Here is a 13,363-nt window from a genome sequence, read left to right as displayed (position 1 = left end):
GATTTGATATTTCAAAATATGTTTTTCAAACTCACTTATAAGAACATACATGTTTAGGAAAAAAAAAAAAACATAGTTATGTAGAATGTTTCTAAGAGAATCAAAGATTTAGTTTTAGTTTTGTTTGTTTTAAACAAAACGTTTTACTCAAAATGACTATACTTTAAAAAGAGTTTTAATTAAAAAAGGTTGATCTCGTGAGCTTTGATCGACCCAAGGTTGGTGTCACCAGAAAAAAAAAATTAAAAAAGGTTGAAGTGAAAGCTTGAAGTGCGTGCACCACGAATCCACGATCCAGTGAGCAGCAGCAACTCCATCTCCGGAGCTCTAGATTCAGATAAAAACAATGGCGATTCCGGTGCCTACTCGCCAGCTATTCATCGACGGCGAATGGAGAGAACCCATCTTGAAGAAGCGAATCCCGATCGTGAATCCGGCTACTGAAGAGCTCATTGGTAAGCTCGTTTAGATCCACAATCTTCCAAGTAAAAATTTTTACTTTTTTTTACTTCTTAGTTCGATGTGGAGATATTGCTTGCTCTTATCGACTTCTTTCTTTCCATGAATTTTCGTTGAAGTTGTTGATCCAAGGATTTGTATGTGTTGGATGAGGTAGGTGATATTCCTGCAGCTACAACGGAGGACGTGGAGGCTGCAGTCAACGCTGCTCGAAGAGCATTTTCAAGGAATAAAGGGAAAGATTGGGCCAAAGCACCTGGAGCTGTTCGTGCTAAGTTTTTACGTGCTATTGCTGCTAAGGTAAGTCATTTGATCTTTGTGATTGTGATTTTATGTTAAGATATCTTCAAGCCTCAGTTTTTTTCTGGACTTTTGTGTAATCAGTTTTAGTCTTCTGTATCTTATGTGTGTAGGTAAATGAAAGAAAGACGGATCTGGCAAAGCTCGAGGCGCTTGATTGTGGTAAACCATTGGATGAAGCAGTGTGGGATATGGTACTGTTGCTTCTATTTTGTTTTTGTAAAATGTAGGTTTTTCTATGTAGGTTTGGTCTTGAATGTGTTTGTTTGATCTTTTACAGGATGATGTTGCTGGATGTTTTGAATTTTATGCTGACCTTGCTGAAGGGTTAGATGCTAAGCAGAAAGCACCAGTCTCGCTTCCCATGGACAGTTTTAAGAGTTATGTTCTGAAGCAACCTCTTGGAGTTGTGGGACTTATTACACCATGGTAACTACTAGTAGTTTCCTTTTTGAGGTTAACTTGTTCGAATGTTCATCACACCTATTGTCGTGTTTGTAAAGCCCATCTGAGCAGAAACTGACTCTCGGACCTGGTTTGATGTTGAAGGAATTACCCCCTTTTGATGGCTGTTTGGAAGGTGGCTCCTTCACTTGCTGCAGGGTGCACTGCGGTTCTCAAGCCATCAGAGCTGGCATCAGTGTACGTAATTGTGTATAATCTGTTTTGCTCTTATGCTTCTGCAGTGGTCCTTTGAGCTCTCACACTTGTCATGGTTTTAATTTCAGTACTTGTTTGGAGCTTGCTGATATTTGTCGAGAAGTTGGTCTTCCTCCTGGGGTCCTCAATGTTTTGACTGGTTTAGGTTCGGAAGCTGGTGCTTCTTTGGCATCACACCCCGGAGTGGACAAGGTATTGGTCTTTGAGACATACATTAAACACAAGTCCCAACCCAATTGACTAAACAGGCTACTGATTACAGCATCACTTCAGTGTAACGTTTGTGGTTCTTAGAAGCTAAAAGGAAAAGTTATGGTTTTTTGGCAGATTGCATTTACTGGAAGTTTTGCCACAGGAAGTAAGGTCATGACAGCTGCTGCTCAGTTGGTGAAGGTAATTCAAATTTCTGAAAATTGTAGAAATTTCTTGTCTTCTTTTTTGTTTCGTCAATGACACATCACTCGTGGCATTGTTGCAGCCTGTTTCTATGGAACTTGGTGGGAAGAGCCCTCTCATTGTGTTTGATGACGTTGATCTTGATAAAGGTGAATATCACAAAAAGTAATGTAGTGGATTTGGAATTTTCTTTAGATAACTTTTCTTGTGCTATATAAATATTCAAGGTAGTACTAAGGCATTTGTTGCATTTGTTGCTTTCAGATGAGTAGACATGACATAAATATGGTCTTAATCTTAAAATTGAACTATTTGTGTTTTTGATGCCGTTGAATAATAGCTGCTGAATGGGCTCTCTTCGGTTGCTTCTGGACAAATGGTCAGATCTGCAGTGCAACTTCCCGTCTTCTTGTTCATGTAAGTGCCAAGCTTCAGCTTGCTTTAAGATGGAACCTGAACTTCGCAATACTACATGCGGTAATATTTATCACTGGAGAAGTGAAAGTTCCAAGTTATTTTGTAAGATGTTTCCATGAAGGTCAATGACAATGAAATTTATCTGAGATCAAAACTTCCGGGTGGATATGCCAACAGGGATAAGTCACTGCTGGATAGAATTGCTGACCTTAGTCAAATTATGTTGAATGTGTCTATGACATTTTATATTTTCTATCTTAGGAAAGCATCGCATCTGAATTTATAGAAAAGCTTGTAAAGTGGAGTAAGAACATTAAAATTTCAGACCCCATGGAAGAAGGATGTAGGCTTGGTCCTGTCGTGAGCCAAGGACAGGTAAAAGCCCAGTGATCGTTTTTTTTTCTGATTTCCTATCCTTTTACCATTTTTCCATCGGGTTGCTAAACCTATATGCATTACCAGAACCAGGACAAAAAGGAAAAGATAATTGTTGAGAGTCTTAAAATAAGTTGGAATCTTTCATAGATTGAGTTCTGTAGTACAGTGATTAACTTTTGTCCCTGTAAGTCTGAATCGCTCAACCTGTAGAGAATCAGTCAAATGACATCTTGCATATGATGCTTCATCAGGCTTGTCATGTTTTTACTTAGTAGATGTGCTCCAAATTCTATAATCATATAATCTGAATGAGCTGACAAACGAAAAAATTACAGTACGAGAAGATATTGAAGTTTATCTCAGCAGCTAAGAGTGAAGGAGCAACGATCTTGCATGGTGGTTCTCGACCTGAGGTATTGTACCCCCCTCTCTTACCTATCCTTGATACAGTTTCTTCCAGGCTATGATGATGACCTTTATATCATATCTATATCTCACAGCATCTTGAAAAGGGCTTCTTCATTGAACCAACCATCATAACTGATGTAACCACTTCAATGAAAATCTGGAGAGAAGAAGTTTTTGGGCCTGTTCTTTGCGTGAAAACATTTGCCAGTGAGGACAAGGCAATTGAGCTAGCAAATGACTCCCAGTAAGATAACGTTTCTCCAGAAAGGGAAATCTTATCAAAGCCCATCCATTGCCGCAGGTGTTTTAATCAAATTTATCATTTAAGATCTTATGTGGCTGAAAACATTCATTGATAAATGACAGTTACGGACTAGGAGCTGCAGTGATATCTAATGACACAGAAAGATGTGACCGTGTAAGCGAGGTTAGTACCGGTTTCTTGAACCCTTCAGATTTTTTTAATGCCTAGCAAGTGAAATAACAATACCATCTAATAACACAAATAATTGGTTCTACTTTGTTAGGCCTTTGAAGCTGGGATTGTCTGGATTAACTGCTCGCAGCCTTGCTTTACCCAAGCCCCATGGGGTGGTGTAAAACGCAGTGGGTTTGGACGAGAACTTGGAGAATGGTACATCTCTTTTTCTGTTTCGAATCTTGTTTTTAAAAGACTCAACCTTGATGGCTTTTTACTGAACAAATCTTGGTTATGGGTGCTTCAGGGGACTTGATAACTACTTGAGTGTGAAGCAAGTGACTCTCTACACTTCAAACGATCCATGGGGATGGTACAAATCCCCCAACTAAGTAATGAAAATGGAAACCAAACCAAATGTTGTCTGTTCCATCTTTGTGCTTTTATTGACAGTATGTCTAGTTTGGTCCTGAAACTCCTATTGTAAAACCTTTTCGAGTTTAGGAAAAGAAAATGAATAAAAGATGCTTTGGTGATATTGGTTGTTCTAGAAAGGCCAGTATTTTTTTTTTTTTTTTTGGTTTTAAAGAAAGGCCAGTATTGAGGCACCATTTTAGGCTCTGGTGCAGCAATATCAAGAACATGCACCATTTTATGTCACCTTCAAGTCACATCAAAGTTAAAACTCACATGGCAATCAAATTCCAAATCGGATAATTTTTTACTATAATTTGCTTGAAATAAACATTTAATGAGAGATCTGAAGACTTGTGGATTTTTTTCCATTTTTAAATAGTAAAAAAATGTTTGGCAACCAAATCTGGAAAAGAGGTAAAGACGAGAGAGGTCTCGCGCTTATCCTTAAAGGAGTGTGGTGAATGGTGAGTGTGACTTGGAGGACCCCATCACCGCAACGATACAGCTTCTTAGATCTCGATAACCACAACTTATACCAGTCACAGTTTCGATTAGATCTTCTCAAAAACTTCACCTTTTTTCTCTTTTCCAAATTCTCCGACGAGATCTTCCTGTAAAAACTCTAATCTTTTTGTCTGAATTGTGATACTGCTGTTCCCATTTTTCTGCAAGTTTGGAAATTTCTGTCCAAGTTTTGTGGGTCTGTTAAAAATCTGCGCTTTCAAAATGGGGAGCTCAATGGAGGAGAAAGTGGTGGCTGTGATCATGGTCGGTGGTCCAACCAAAGGTAACCGCTTAAAAATGTTTGCTTTTGTTTTTCTTTTCTGATTCCTCCTCAACAGAAAATGACATTGAAATCTCGATTGATCTGAATATGATTTGGATTGTGTTTGGCGACATCCAATGCGTTTTTATGTTGTTTGGTTCTTAGTTTCGTGTGTCCGAATGATTATGGTTTCTGATTCTGTTTAAATATTGTTTATTGAGTGATCCACAGGTACTCGATTTCGGCCATTGTCGCTGAATATTCCAAAGCCTCTGTTTCCTATTGCGGGACAACCAATGGTGCATCATCCTATTTCAGCTTGTAAAAGAGTAATTTTCTTCACTCATCATTTCAACAATTCAGATCAATGGAGAGAATGAGATGATGATACCAATCTTCTTTGTCTGCAGATTCCAAATTTAGCACAAATATATCTTGTTGGCTTCTATGAGGAAAGGGAATTTGCACTTTATGTCTCAGCCATCTCTAATGAACTCAAAGTTCCTGTTAGGTTAGTGATGAATCTCTCCTCTTTTTGCATAAGCATCAGCTCAAGTATTTGTGGCTCATTCATGTAGCTCTCATCTTTGTGCTCTGATTCCGCAAATTAGATATCTGCGAGAAGACAAACCACATGGTTCAGCTGGTGGGCTGTATCACTTTAGAAATCTTATTATGGAAGATAGCCCGGTTTGTCTCCAAGGATCTTACTATATTGAATCATGCTTCTACTTAACTGTTTCTTCTCACATTTGAGTTCTTGTATCTACTTTCTTGCAGTCTCATATCTTCCTGCTTAACTGTGATGTTTGCTGCAGTTTCCCCTTGCCCGAAATGCTCGGTATGTTCTTTTTCTAGTCCCAAACTTGTGTGTACTCATCTTATGGTTTTGAAGGTCTTTCTTACTCTTGCTACTTCTAATCAACAGAGGCTCACAGGGGATATGGTGGAATTGGAACTCTTCTTGTGATCAAGGTTTGCGATTGCATATGATTAGTCTGGTTTTTGTTTTTTGTCGGGTTTATCAAATTTGCTTTGGTTTTTAGGTCTCTCCTGAATCAGCCAGCCAATTTGGAGAATTGGTAGCAGATCCAGCTACTAATGAGCTGCTTCATTACACCGAGAAACCCGAAACTTTTGTATGTACATATATCATTGAGATAACTCAATCTTCATAGATCTTCAAGCTTTGATTCTTATGTTTTATCTTGGAAACACAGGTCAGTGATCGTATTAACTGTGGTGTTTATGTATTTACACCTGAAATTTTTAATGCCATAGGAGATGTTTCCACTCAGAGGAAAGATAGAGGTAAAGCAGTACATAGATCGTACAACACAATGTGTGTTCTCTTGTCTTAGCTTCCATCTTTAAAGACTCTTCTCATATATTTTCTCTGTTTTTTTGTTTGTTGTAGCAACTCTAAAACGTGTTTCCAGCTTCGAAGCTCTTCAACCGGCAACAAGGTTTGTTGATTGCCTCTTTGCCCATAAACTGAAAAATCTTTTGAATCATCTTCTTCTTTAAATGATAAGTTTTAACTTCTTTAAAATAGGATCCCGACAGATTTTGTAAGACTGGATCAAGACATCCTTTCACCTCTAGCTGGGAAGAAACAGCTATATACTTATGAGACTATGGATTTCTGGGAGCAAATCAAATCTCCTGGGTATGTATGCCTTGCCTTGTGTTTTCATTTCTTTTAAGCCGCAAGGATACAAAATGTTTAGAATCAGCTGAAACAGGGAAAGTGTTTATGGCTCTGACTTATGGGTTGAATTTTGTGCAGAATGTCTTTGAGGTGTTCAGGACTCTATCTTTCCCAATTCCGCTTGACCGCTCCCCAACTTTTGGCTAGTGGTGATGGAACAAGGAGTGCCATTGTGATTGGTGATGTTTACATACATCCTTCTGCAAAAGTACATCCAACTGCAAAGGTACTTACATCTGGTTTTGTCCCTCGTTGAAGCAACTTCTTCTGATTCCACTTTTATCCAAAAGCATTAAGTTTCATCTATTAACAGATTGGTCCCAACGTCTCAATCTCTGCAAATGCTCGTGTTGGACCGGGCGTCAGGCTTATCAGCTGTATCATCCTTGACGACGTTGAGATCATGGTATGTCTACTTAGTACTTATAAAAGACACCAAGTGAAAAATGGGTAAAATTTTCTCGAGGTGACCCTTCAGTGACTGTTTGCATAGGAAAATGCAGTGGTGACTAACGCAATTGTTGGGTGGAAATCTTCTATCGGGAGATGGTCCCGTGTCCAGGCATGTTTCCCTCTTCTGCTCATTTTTTTTGGACCTTGAAATGTTTCTTTTTGATTCCTTTATAATCGTGAACCTGAAGTTGTACTTTGTTGATCACAGGCTGAGGGAGTTTACAATTCCAAACTCGGAGTTACAATTCTCGGTAAACTGTCCCTCCATTGTAGCTCCTTCTCTTTACAGACAGACAGCAAAATCTCCTTATAGACAGATAACTAACCTCAAACATAATGGTTTCAGGAGACTCGGTTGCAGTTGAAGACGAGGTTGTGGTTACCAGCTGTATTGTTCTTCCAAACAAGACACTGAACGTCAGTGTTCAAGATGAGATCATTTTGTAATTGAAAAATGGAACATGATAAATGGAACCAACCCGGTGGGGAGCCACACCATCTCTCTCTAATTCAATATGTACTGGAGAATCACAGAAGCAAATATTTGGGAACTAATTCACATGTATCATTTATTTACACCAAGAATTTTCCAACTTTGTATCAATTCCATTTTCTATACTCACAATCACAGCTACTGTAAAAGGCACTGAATTTTTGCCCATAATAATAAAGCACTTGTGTAGTTTGGCATTGATAATAAACTGTTCTTGCTATATCCCATGAAGCTCTTTGAACAATGTATCAATGCCTTTCCTGGTCCAGTCTCCATTAACTGCAATGCAATGTTTGGGGCAGGTATTCATTGATGTAAACATAGCAAGAGTCTATCCCCTATCAAATGCAGATTAGGAACTTCATAGCCTGAACTTGCGGAGAAGCCTGCCACCAGATTTACTCTGCAATCTCAAGATTTCCTTTGCGAAAGCTTGATTCCCTGTCAAAAGGAGCCCGTTCAGAACTCGATTAAAAGTGAATTTCCGGGGTATAAACCCTCTCTCAACCATCTCAAGCAACAGTTTACCAGCGACCACCATATCTTCTGATCTTTTTCTCACAAACATTCCACTAATCAGTATGTTATAAGTATCTAGATTTGGCAAGCAATCACCAGTCCCCATCTTCTCAAACAAACCCAATGCTTTCTCAACCTCGCTGCATTCCGAATAATAGCGTATCATCATATTGTATGTCTGGAAGTTTGGTTCACAGCCTTCATTTTCCATTCTCTGCATCAACTCCTCTCCGCGACTGAACTTTCCAGCGTGAAACAACCCTCTGATCAACACATTATAAGTCGTCACATTCGGCTCATAACCTTTCCTCACCATTTCCTCAAACATGACAACCGCATTTTCTACGCTATCTTTCTTACACAAAACTTGAATGAAAGCATTGTATGTCGCAACAGAAGGAAGCACACCTTCTCTAATCATCTCATCGAAAACATTCCTCGTCCGCTTTATCTCCCCCGCAACACCAAACCCGTGAACCACAGTAGTATAAGTAACAACATCAATTTCACAATTCCGTTTCTTCATCTCCAAGAAGAATTCCCAAGCCTGTCTAATCTGCCCAGCTCTGAAAAAACCTTGGAGCATTGTGTTATAAGTAGTCAAATTAGGGTTTATCCCTCTATCAACCATCTCTTTCAAAACCTCCAAAGCCTTAGGCGTCCGTTTGATCAAACACCAACCATTAACAATCACATTGTAAGTAACTGTATCAGCACTAAATCTCCCCCTAAGAGCCCTAAACAACTCATAAGCTTTCTCAACGCGTTTAGATTTACACAACACATCGAGAATCGTATTGAAAGAAGCCAAATCCTGAAAACAACCATGTTCGTGCATATTCAGAAACAGCTTTACCGCTTTATCGGGTTTCCCGGAGGAAGCGTACCTCTCGGCGACGATTGCGAAGGTCTTGGGAGAAGGACCGATGCGGAGAGAGCGCATACGGTGAATGAGGGACCAGACGGTGGGGTGGATGTGAAGACGGGCGGCAATGTCGATTGCGAGGTCGAAGGAGGAAGCGTCGTGGACATATTCGCGGTGGTGATTGTCGAGGAAGTGGAAGAATTGGAGGGCTTTTGGACCGTGATTCCAGAGGCGCTTGAGAACAGAGTTGACGAGATTTGGGGTCCATGGGGTTGTTTTGGTGGAGAGAATAAATTGATCGTCTAGGGTTTGGTGAAAAGAGAGGATGAGCTTAGCTATGGCGGCGGGATCTGCCGGCGGTGGTTTTAGATTGGCTCCGGCGGCCGATGTACATAGCGATTTGCTTAAAAGACGTTTCATCGATTGGTTCATTTTTTTTTTAATTTTGAAAGAGTCTTTGAAGTGACATTCTAGAGTAATTTGTATCACAATTTTTTACCGCTAAATAATTTTTTTTAAACCGTTTTATCGAACGTGGCCTTTCTTTCAGATGGTAAAGACTTGGTTATGGGTCTAATTGGGCATTCTTTGGAAATGGTCTCACAAGACGTTGTAAAGTTCCAAGACAAATTCGACGATTCAAACTTTCTTTCTGATCATGTCAAACAAACCAAATAGCGGATTAGATTGCTAACCAAGCCTTTCGTTCTAAAACATATTGGTTGTGATTGGTGTACCACTGGGGTACAAGTGTAGTGTTTCCTTTGTAGCTAACTATAAAACATACCGTTCTTTTTATACGTTACTCTGTACCACTTTTAGTTATTTACATATCACTAACCACTCCTTCTATCCGCTAAAACTTTTGTGTTACTAATCAAACTCTATACCATTATCTCTTCTAATGTTCTAGAAGAATGGATTTGTTTGTTTTTGTAATGGTGTCCACCAAACTCCATTTAGAGTAATGAAAGTATTTGAGTTACAAAAATAAATATATTTTAAAGTTTTGAAGAAGAAAAATCATGTTTCACTCCAATTTTCAATCAATACACATCATGGAGATTTTGTAAGTTCTATAAAGATTTTGTGAATCTACAAAGTACAAATATATGTACTCTTTTTTCAACATAAATGAATTGAAAATTTTATTTTTTTCTTTTAAAAGGTAAAACCAAGTGAAAGTAATTAATAGACATCACCTGTAATTTACTGAATACGAAAATAAAAAGAGAGGAGAGTAGTCATTGTCAGAAGGAAAGAAAGAGCAGACAAAAGGATCGTAAAATCAAGAAATTGGGTCCCTAAAAAGATTATGACCGTGAAGACGCAATATTACGTTATCTGACAAGACATAAACACATCACTCATCGCTTTAGATTCTCTTCCGGCCCTCTCAAGATCTTAACAACATCAAGATCCGATCCTCCAGATTCTCTCTGTATTTAATAAATCTCCTCCTTTCTCTTCCCTATTTATTTATGTAAGTCACCGCTACTCTCTCTCTCTCCTTTATTTATGTAACTCCTCGTCTTCCCTCCTCACGTTGATTTCTGCGTCCTTTGACGTTTAATCTTATAACGCTTCTTTATCTGTTTTGTTGTTTCCGTTCCCAAGAGAAAACAATGGCACTCAGAGAGATTGCTTCTTCTTCTTCTTCTTCTTCTTCACCTGAGTTACATGTTCTCGCCGTTGATGATAGTTTCGTTGATCGTAAGGTTATTGAGAGATTGCTTAAGATCTCTGCTTGTAAAGGTAAAAGGCAAAACCGTTGCTGTCTACGTTTTCTGCTTTTCTTTTGTTTGGTTTCTGATTTTGTGGGTTTTTTTTTTATATAGTGACGACTGTTGAGAGTGGGACTAGGGCTCTTCAGTATCTTGGTTTAGATGGAGACCATGGATCTTCTGGTCTTAAGGTATTTATTCATTCACTTTTTCAGACAAAAACAAACCCTAAAGATTGAAACCTTTAAGTGTTCTTCTGCTGGTTTGGCTCCCAAGAAATCTATAAGGTTGGACAATGAGGGTCAAAAGTTTTTACCTTGTCTTTTTAGAAGAGGATTTATTATTTGTTTATTGATGCCGTTTATATGAACAATTTTTATAACAGGATTTGAAAGTGAACTTGATAGTGACAGATTATTCAATGCCGGGACTAACAGGATATGAACTCCTCAAGAAGATCAAAGTAACTTTCTCTTTCTGTCATTTTACTAGAGCAAGATTTGAATTAGCTTTTCTCGTGCTTTACGTACAGAAACTCTGTTATCTATTTACCAGGAGTCTTCAGCATTCAGAGAAATCCCAGTAGTGATAATGTCGTCTGAGAACATACAACCTCGTATAGAACAGTAAGTCATTGACTCAATGTAGAACAAAAACTGAATCTATGAATCCCAAACATTCATTCAGCATAATCTGATTTTGTCGCTTTTTTGTTGTTGTAGATGTATGATAGAAGGAGCAGAGGATTTCCTGCTAAAACCGGTGAAATTAGCAGATGTGAAGCGGTTAAAAGAACTTATAATGAGAGGTGGTGAAGCTGGAGAAGGAAAAACCAAAAAACTTAGTCCTAAGAGAATCCTACAAAACGACATTGATTCATCTCCATCATCTTCATCAACATCTTCATCATCGTCGTCTCATGATGTTTCCTCTCTTGATGACGACACTCCATCTTCCAAGAGGATCAAATTAGAGTCTAGGGACTAAGGTTAATGATTGAGCTCAATCTTTTCTCAGTTTTCTCTTAATTTCCTTCTGTAATTTACATTATTCTTGCTTTGATATCTCATGACTCTTGTTTTTTTTTTTTTGTTAGTTAAAACAAAAGGAGATCAATGTAAATATGATTTAAACAATTTTTAAAATTAAAATACTTTGCCTATATTGTTCCAACTTCACTACCAGATCAATTAGATTCTATAATGTAACATATAATTAAAAAAAGTACACGTAAAAAGATTTGTATACGATCTTCCATGTGACATACACGATTTCACTTGTATGTATATAATTGCAGATATAATTTTGTTGAAATACATGATCTGTTATATAAATAATCCTAGTTGTATAGTAAGAGGAAACTTGTTTGTACTCACGTGGCACCTAATGATTGGTTCAGTGATGCCTGTTTTAGACCGTTGAGACTTGGAGACCATTGCGGTCTTATCCCGAAACTCCAAGAACACAGAAAATTTTCGTGGTGGTCTCTCCAATGGCTTTCTCAGCGACTCTGTCTCAGCTTTCTTCTCTTTCTACCATCTCCTCTTCATTACCACTTCTTTCTAGAAGATTTCCTCATCGATCTCTTCCTCAGTTCACAGTCAAAGCAGAGGTAGAGAAAGAGAAACAGAGCACGCAGGCCAAATCTGAAGGGGAAGCATCACCAGCTGCAACCAAAACCCCTAAAACTCTTCCCAAGAAACCGGTTTACTCGAGTCTGTTCCCTCAATTCTGTTTCAAATGTTAAATCCAATAACAGATTTTTGAATTTTTGTTTGTGGTTGATGAGAAAACAGTGAAGAAGGGTCAAATCGTTCGTGTGGACAAAGAGAAGTATCTCAACAGCATCAATGTATAGTCGAAATCTTTCCCGTTTCTGAAGCTTCTACTTTGAAATCTGTTTCTGAAACTTTTTTCTTTATTTGTTGTGATCACAGTACTTATCAGTTGGACATCCTCCTTTCTACAAAGGACTTGATTACATTTACGAAGATCGCGGCGAGGTATAACCCGAATCAAATCTCTTTTGAAAAACATCAAAAGAGATTTCAAGGGTACTCAACCAGTATCTAAATCTTGCAGGTCTTGGACCTTCGTGTCTTTGAGACAGGAGAGTATGCACTTGTAAGTTTTCACAGAAATTGTGTATTATGGTGCATGAGCAAGAGAGAAAGAGAGAGAGAGAGAGAGAGCTAATGAATTGTGAAATTTGGAGTTTTTAGGTTGGATGGGTTGGTATCCCCACCGCACCGGCTTGGCTTCCAACTGATATGCTCATCAAGGTACTCATAATTTTCTCAGTACATCAACAATAAGTAACATTTGTCTTGATTTCAAGTCATGATTGTTTTATGTGTTCTTGGTTTCTCCCGCAGTCAGAGAAACTTGTTTATGAACGAATGTAGAGTCCATAGGCTTCCAAGAAGAATCCTTTGGAAAGCAACCGATACCAAGGGTTGTGTGTGAAGCTGAGATGAATGATAAAAATGGCACCATCATGATCATGTCCTCAAAGTGTTACTAGAAAGAATCAATGTTACCATAGTCACAAAGCTGTTCTCGAATGTAGAGAATATGATCTGACTGAAAACAACTATAAGAATGCATTTTCCTTAACCAATTCACACTCTTTGTTCTGTTTTTTTTTTATGATCCATCATCTACTTTAGCCAATGGTTCTCGTTTTCTTTGGTAACATCTTTGTAAAGGCTCATTTAACTTCCATGGGAAAAAGAGTATTTGTAGGCATTTCAATAATCATGATGACATCAATCTACGCAGTCTCTTCCTCGCATAGTCCAAGTTTGGAGAAGCAAATTTCAAATTCTCCTCGTGATCAATGTACGTGAGCAACAAGACACAAAGCCAAATACCAAACTCATTTGTCAAAACTTCATCAAACAAAATAATTTCCTCTGCTTTTTTTCCTTTGGCTTCCATTTTCAGAAAAATTCTTCTCATCGTCACCAAAAAGAAAAT

General features: G+C 38.3%; 5 protein-coding genes across 6 annotated transcripts; 4 read left to right on the top strand and 1 right to left on the bottom strand.

The window, feature by feature from the left end:
• The first annotated feature begins 214 nt into the window (after window positions 1-214).
• Window positions 215-3,974, top strand: LOC9325063 (betaine aldehyde dehydrogenase 1, chloroplastic). Its single transcript, XM_002888954.2, has 15 exons — window positions 215-455; window positions 617-759; window positions 873-953; window positions 1,040-1,188; window positions 1,309-1,401; window positions 1,488-1,611; window positions 1,747-1,812; window positions 1,898-1,964; window positions 2,156-2,232; window positions 2,494-2,607; window positions 2,946-3,023; window positions 3,111-3,262; window positions 3,385-3,445; window positions 3,546-3,652; window positions 3,744-3,974. The coding sequence occupies exons 1-15, from the start codon at window positions 347-349 to the stop codon at window positions 3,826-3,828; spliced, it is 1,506 nt and encodes a 501-aa protein (XP_002889000.1). The 5' UTR covers window positions 215-346; the 3' UTR covers window positions 3,829-3,974.
• Window positions 3,975-4,065: 91 nt separating this feature from the next.
• LOC9323629 (mannose-1-phosphate guanyltransferase alpha) lies at window positions 4,066-7,496 on the top strand. Of its 2 annotated transcripts, none has more exons than XM_002888953.2 (15): window positions 4,066-4,640; window positions 4,851-4,948; window positions 5,030-5,130; window positions 5,231-5,309; window positions 5,400-5,460; window positions 5,548-5,594; window positions 5,666-5,758; window positions 5,840-5,930; window positions 6,037-6,085; window positions 6,175-6,288; window positions 6,409-6,556; window positions 6,644-6,736; window positions 6,824-6,892; window positions 6,992-7,034; window positions 7,130-7,496. In XM_002888953.2, the coding sequence occupies exons 1-15, from the start codon at window positions 4,580-4,582 to the stop codon at window positions 7,228-7,230; spliced, it is 1,248 nt and encodes a 415-aa protein (XP_002888999.1). In that variant the 5' UTR covers window positions 4,066-4,579; the 3' UTR covers window positions 7,231-7,496. The 2 variants fall into 2 exon arrangements, with proteins under 2 accessions (XP_002888999.1, XP_020890023.1); XM_021034364.1 differs by having other exon boundaries at window positions 4,254-4,640; window positions 6,824-6,896; window positions 6,998-7,034; window positions 7,130-7,480.
• On the bottom strand, window positions 7,339-9,147 carry LOC9325062 (pentatricopeptide repeat-containing protein At1g74900, mitochondrial). Its single transcript, XM_021034363.1, has one exon. The coding sequence runs from the start codon at window positions 9,090-9,092 to the stop codon at window positions 7,638-7,640; it is 1,455 nt and encodes a 484-aa protein (XP_020890022.1). The 5' UTR covers window positions 9,093-9,147; the 3' UTR covers window positions 7,339-7,637.
• A 740-nt stretch (window positions 9,148-9,887) lies between these two features.
• On the top strand, window positions 9,888-11,453 carry LOC9325061 (two-component response regulator ARR15). Its single transcript, XM_002888952.2, has 5 exons — window positions 9,888-10,415; window positions 10,499-10,575; window positions 10,770-10,847; window positions 10,940-11,010; window positions 11,107-11,453. Exons 1-5 carry the CDS (start codon window positions 10,286-10,288, stop codon window positions 11,369-11,371), a joined length of 621 nt encoding a protein of 206 aa, XP_002888998.1. The 5' UTR covers window positions 9,888-10,285; the 3' UTR covers window positions 11,372-11,453.
• Window positions 11,454-11,817: 364 nt separating this feature from the next.
• Window positions 11,818-13,057, top strand: LOC9325060 (NAD(P)H-quinone oxidoreductase subunit O, chloroplastic). The gene is made up of 6 exons (XM_021010143.1): window positions 11,818-12,099; window positions 12,181-12,236; window positions 12,322-12,387; window positions 12,467-12,508; window positions 12,607-12,666; window positions 12,760-13,057. Exons 1-6 carry the CDS (start codon window positions 11,877-11,879, stop codon window positions 12,787-12,789), a joined length of 477 nt encoding a protein of 158 aa, XP_020865802.1. The 5' UTR covers window positions 11,818-11,876; the 3' UTR covers window positions 12,790-13,057.
• Window positions 13,058-13,363: the final 306 nt, after the last annotated feature.

Source organism: Arabidopsis lyrata, assembly GCF_000004255.2.
Source record: "Arabidopsis lyrata subsp. lyrata unplaced genomic scaffold ARALYscaffold_2, whole genome shotgun sequence".
Taxonomy (NCBI): Eukaryota; Viridiplantae; Streptophyta; class Magnoliopsida; order Brassicales; family Brassicaceae; genus Arabidopsis; species Arabidopsis lyrata.
The sequence above is the reverse complement of the archived record's forward strand: the minus strand, read 5'-3'. Positions and strand labels throughout refer to the sequence as shown.

Coding starts and splice junctions, on each gene's coding strand:
- LOC9325063 (XM_002888954.2), top strand. CDS start 347: ATGGCGATTCCGGTGCCTACTCGCCAGCTATTCATCGACGGCGAATGG. Junction 2,608..2,945: donor CTGTCGTGAGCCAAGGACAG/GTAAAAGCCCAG, acceptor AAAAAATTACAG/TACGAGAAGATATTGAAGTT. Junction 3,263..3,384: donor GAGCTAGCAAATGACTCCCA/GTAAGATAACGT, acceptor GATAAATGACAG/TTACGGACTAGGAGCTGCAG.
- LOC9323629 (XM_002888953.2), top strand. CDS start 4,580: ATGGGGAGCTCAATGGAGGAGAAAGTGGTGGCTGTGATCATGGTCGGT. Junction 5,131..5,230: donor GAACTCAAAGTTCCTGTTAG/GTTAGTGATGAA, acceptor TCCGCAAATTAG/ATATCTGCGAGAAGACAAAC. Junction 5,310..5,399: donor TTATTATGGAAGATAGCCCG/GTTTGTCTCCAA, acceptor ACTTTCTTGCAG/TCTCATATCTTCCTGCTTAA.
- LOC9325062 (XM_021034363.1), bottom strand. CDS start 9,092: ATGAACCAATCGATGAAACGTCTTTTAAGCAAATCGCTATGTACATCG.
- LOC9325061 (XM_002888952.2), top strand. CDS start 10,286: ATGGCACTCAGAGAGATTGCTTCTTCTTCTTCTTCTTCTTCTTCACCT. Junction 10,848..10,939: donor AACTCCTCAAGAAGATCAAA/GTAACTTTCTCT, acceptor TCTATTTACCAG/GAGTCTTCAGCATTCAGAGA. Junction 11,011..11,106: donor ATACAACCTCGTATAGAACA/GTAAGTCATTGA, acceptor TTGTTGTTGTAG/ATGTATGATAGAAGGAGCAG.
- LOC9325060 (XM_021010143.1), top strand. CDS start 11,877: ATGGCTTTCTCAGCGACTCTGTCTCAGCTTTCTTCTCTTTCTACCATC. Junction 12,237..12,321: donor AGTATCTCAACAGCATCAAT/GTATAGTCGAAA, acceptor TTGTGATCACAG/TACTTATCAGTTGGACATCC. Junction 12,388..12,466: donor TTTACGAAGATCGCGGCGAG/GTATAACCCGAA, acceptor TAAATCTTGCAG/GTCTTGGACCTTCGTGTCTT.